This window comes from Homalodisca vitripennis, chromosome 3, assembly GCF_021130785.1.
Source record: "Homalodisca vitripennis isolate AUS2020 chromosome 3, UT_GWSS_2.1, whole genome shotgun sequence".
Taxonomy (NCBI): Eukaryota; Metazoa; Arthropoda; class Insecta; order Hemiptera; family Cicadellidae; genus Homalodisca; species Homalodisca vitripennis.
Window position 1 is genome coordinate 160,458,350 of NC_060209.1, and position 3,057 is coordinate 160,461,406.

The window sequence follows — 3,057 nt, forward strand, 5'->3', positions numbered from 1 at the left end:
CTAAAGTTATACGTAAAATGATAGACATGTGATAGTGATTTCAGAGAAGAATTTTAACCTTTAATTTTCTTAATCTCATTAATGTTTAGCATACCATCTATCACAGAGTTACCACAACCACCACAGTACAGATACACAGGTATACTGTGGGTATGTATGTAAGAAAACATCGGTAGGAGCTAATGTTGCAGTTGTCTAAAATGAACTTTAAAATTTAAGGTACGCTATAGTGTTATCCTGCCTAAAGTTTTACTGAAATTTATTTTTAAGTACCACTATGTCATTGATGTTTTATATCAGTCGGACTTGTCCTGTCGGAATTGTATCAGGATCACCAGATACGTCATCACCAGTCCTGCCATCTGTACAGAGATAAAACTATTAAAAATACCTTTATTTTTTGTCATGCAAACAAATATCAATAACTTTACAATGTGCTTCAGTACTCATTAGATTTAGTAACTTATTTGCACCAGTGATCCATTTAATGTCATATAGCAATACGTTTTTTGAGCAGTATAGCAAATCACAAACTTTTGTTATAAATAAACTACAACAGCAAACTCAAAACTTACCGTAGTCAGGGTTTGGTTGTTGACTTCAAAAATATCAAAGGCCGTAAATCTTGGTCTGTAGGTTTCTAACCGCAGTACAAACATTTTCAGCTGAAAAATGTAACCATATCTTAAATAAGTGTCAAGTCATAATCAAGATACATAATATGGTACATCCTACTAAACTATTTCAGCTGTGTTAACTAAAATTGGCTTTTTCTATCAAATCAGTAAGTAATCTTGGAAACATCGTAATTTTATTTTGTAATGTTATATGACAAAGTTAAACCTTTTATTGCCGTGGGCAATGTAATAATTTAATAGAAAAAGACACATTGGGCACATCTGTAATTTTTACATTATTTCACAATAATACATTCAGACATATAATCTTTCCATACACGCTTACCACTCACTCGCCAATTCTCTCCACCAACGCCAGGCTTCAATCTATATACACGGAATCTCTAGACAAGAAATATCATATGAATGTTTTAGATCAAACTTTAGCTTTGTTCATTATATCCTGCTTATATACTGATATTGTTAGAAATTAGATATCACTTTCATTACGAAATCTCTAATACAAGCCATTAGTTTTCTATAGCTTGTAAGGTAATTACGAAATTTACTACTTTTATTCCCTAGTCGTATATGATGGAAAAATGCACAGTAAAATGCTTTAAATTAAATTAAATAATATTCCATTTTAATCACAATTAAAGATTTGACCAACGTTTACCATCCGTCAGCGTAAATGAATACATTTACTTAAGTATAAATTAAATATTTTTAATTGCACATTAAAAATAATTTACCTCTTGTTTGTGTGATAGGTCATCCTCAATGTTGATCAACTCAAATATTAAAGGTTTTATCTCGTCAGCCTGTAAATACGTAAAAGAGGAATGATACAAACATATTTAATGAGACGTATCCGCTTATAAGGAAGCATTATAACGTGTACATTCTTAAAATAAAAACGAATCGCTTAATGCGTTCCTAAAAGCTAATCTCGAGAACGGCTGGACCAGATTAGTTAATTATTTTGATGAAATATTCACTGAAATATAAGGAAGAAAAACTTGAAAATACGATTTTTTCAAGATTTTTTCCAAAATTAAATTTTAAACAAGGTATTTCTAATGCATTAGATGTTTTTGATTCATCATTGCTTTTATCTCGTCTATCTGCATTCCACTAATGATCAAGCGCTGTATGCTTAATAGTTTATAAAATTAAAATGTTTACAGATTTCTAGCTTCTTTGACAAACGTCACTTCAAATGTTAACGGAAATGTAAACAAATGTTAATTTATATTGTAGAACATCAATGTTATAATTATTTTTTATTATACAAACTTTACGATCTTTCTTTTCTTAAACCTTCCTGCGACTTAAAAGAATATAAAAAATAGCAAAAGTTTCCTTGTCGGAAATGATTAAATTTCAATGTGGGAAGAAATTCCTATTGTAAATTCTCAGTACGATTTAACTAACAGGTAAAAATAGTTACCGCCTCAGAGACTGATGTAGAACTGGTAATCATCCACACCAGGTACAGGATTTGAGCTGAAGACCACAACAGCAAATTGCACAAATCCAAAATGTTGCCCCCAATTTCCAGGTAGCTATAGTAGAGGTTGCACGTGATGTTGACTAACAAGAAGGAAATCACGGCCAACAGCTGATGGCTGTAGAAGACATTGGCATGATGCACAGCGTCACACAGAAGCCAGTAAGTGCTCATCAGTGTCTCCATGTCACACGCAAACGTATTGTTTCCTGAAATAGTATGACTGTTTTAGTGATTTTTAAAAGGCGGAAACATCCATTACGTTTGGTATGGAACAAGGTTTGTTTGTGACGAGAAATTTCCAAAATGGTGCAAGAAAATTCTGTGAATGATTAACAAAACTTGCAAATGTACATAGTCTCTTAGAGGTTTTCAATTTAGGTATAAAATAAAGCATATATCCTGTATATCATGAATATGAGTATATCATTCATATTCTTTAAATAAAATATTTATACTGTTTCATACATTTAAAATATACTATTATATAATTTCTCAGGTTGATAATAGATACCATCAAATGGAACGGTGTAAAGATCACCCTGGCACCGGTCCCTCCACCTTACAACATTCTTCCTTGTGACTACTTCCTTGATCTTTACATTTAAGGCTCTGAAACGCTGTCCAATGTTTTGTGCTACTGTGGTGAAATGGACCAACAGTGAAGATCCATTGAAGTATGGAAGCATCGTAGAACCATAAAAGACATTATATAAGATGTGCGATGTGGTTATCATAAAGATCTCATTGTACGTGATATACCGACAAACAAGTTCAACAACTATGAGCGACGCAGTTATGATGAAGATAAGTATAACCTTTATTTCTGTGCTAGATTCAGGTATTGTCTGTCGGAAAATGTGATCTGCTTCCTCAAGAGTTTGACTACACACTATTAAACTTCGATATTTTATAAAATAAACAGTG

The 3,057-nt window shown here is 32.1% G+C and overlaps 1 protein-coding gene across 1 annotated transcript; it reads right to left on the minus strand.

Annotated features, from left to right (window-relative positions):
* Nucleotides 1-296: 296 nt before the first annotated feature.
* On the minus strand, nucleotides 297-2,819 carry LOC124358424. The gene is made up of 5 exons (XM_046810721.1): nucleotides 2,645-2,819; nucleotides 2,071-2,339; nucleotides 1,373-1,441; nucleotides 576-665; nucleotides 297-362 (listed from the first exon to the last, which is right to left on the minus strand). Exons 1-5 carry the CDS (start codon nucleotides 2,817-2,819, stop codon nucleotides 297-299), a joined length of 669 nt encoding a protein of 222 aa, XP_046666677.1.
* Nucleotides 2,820-3,057: the final 238 nt, after the last annotated feature.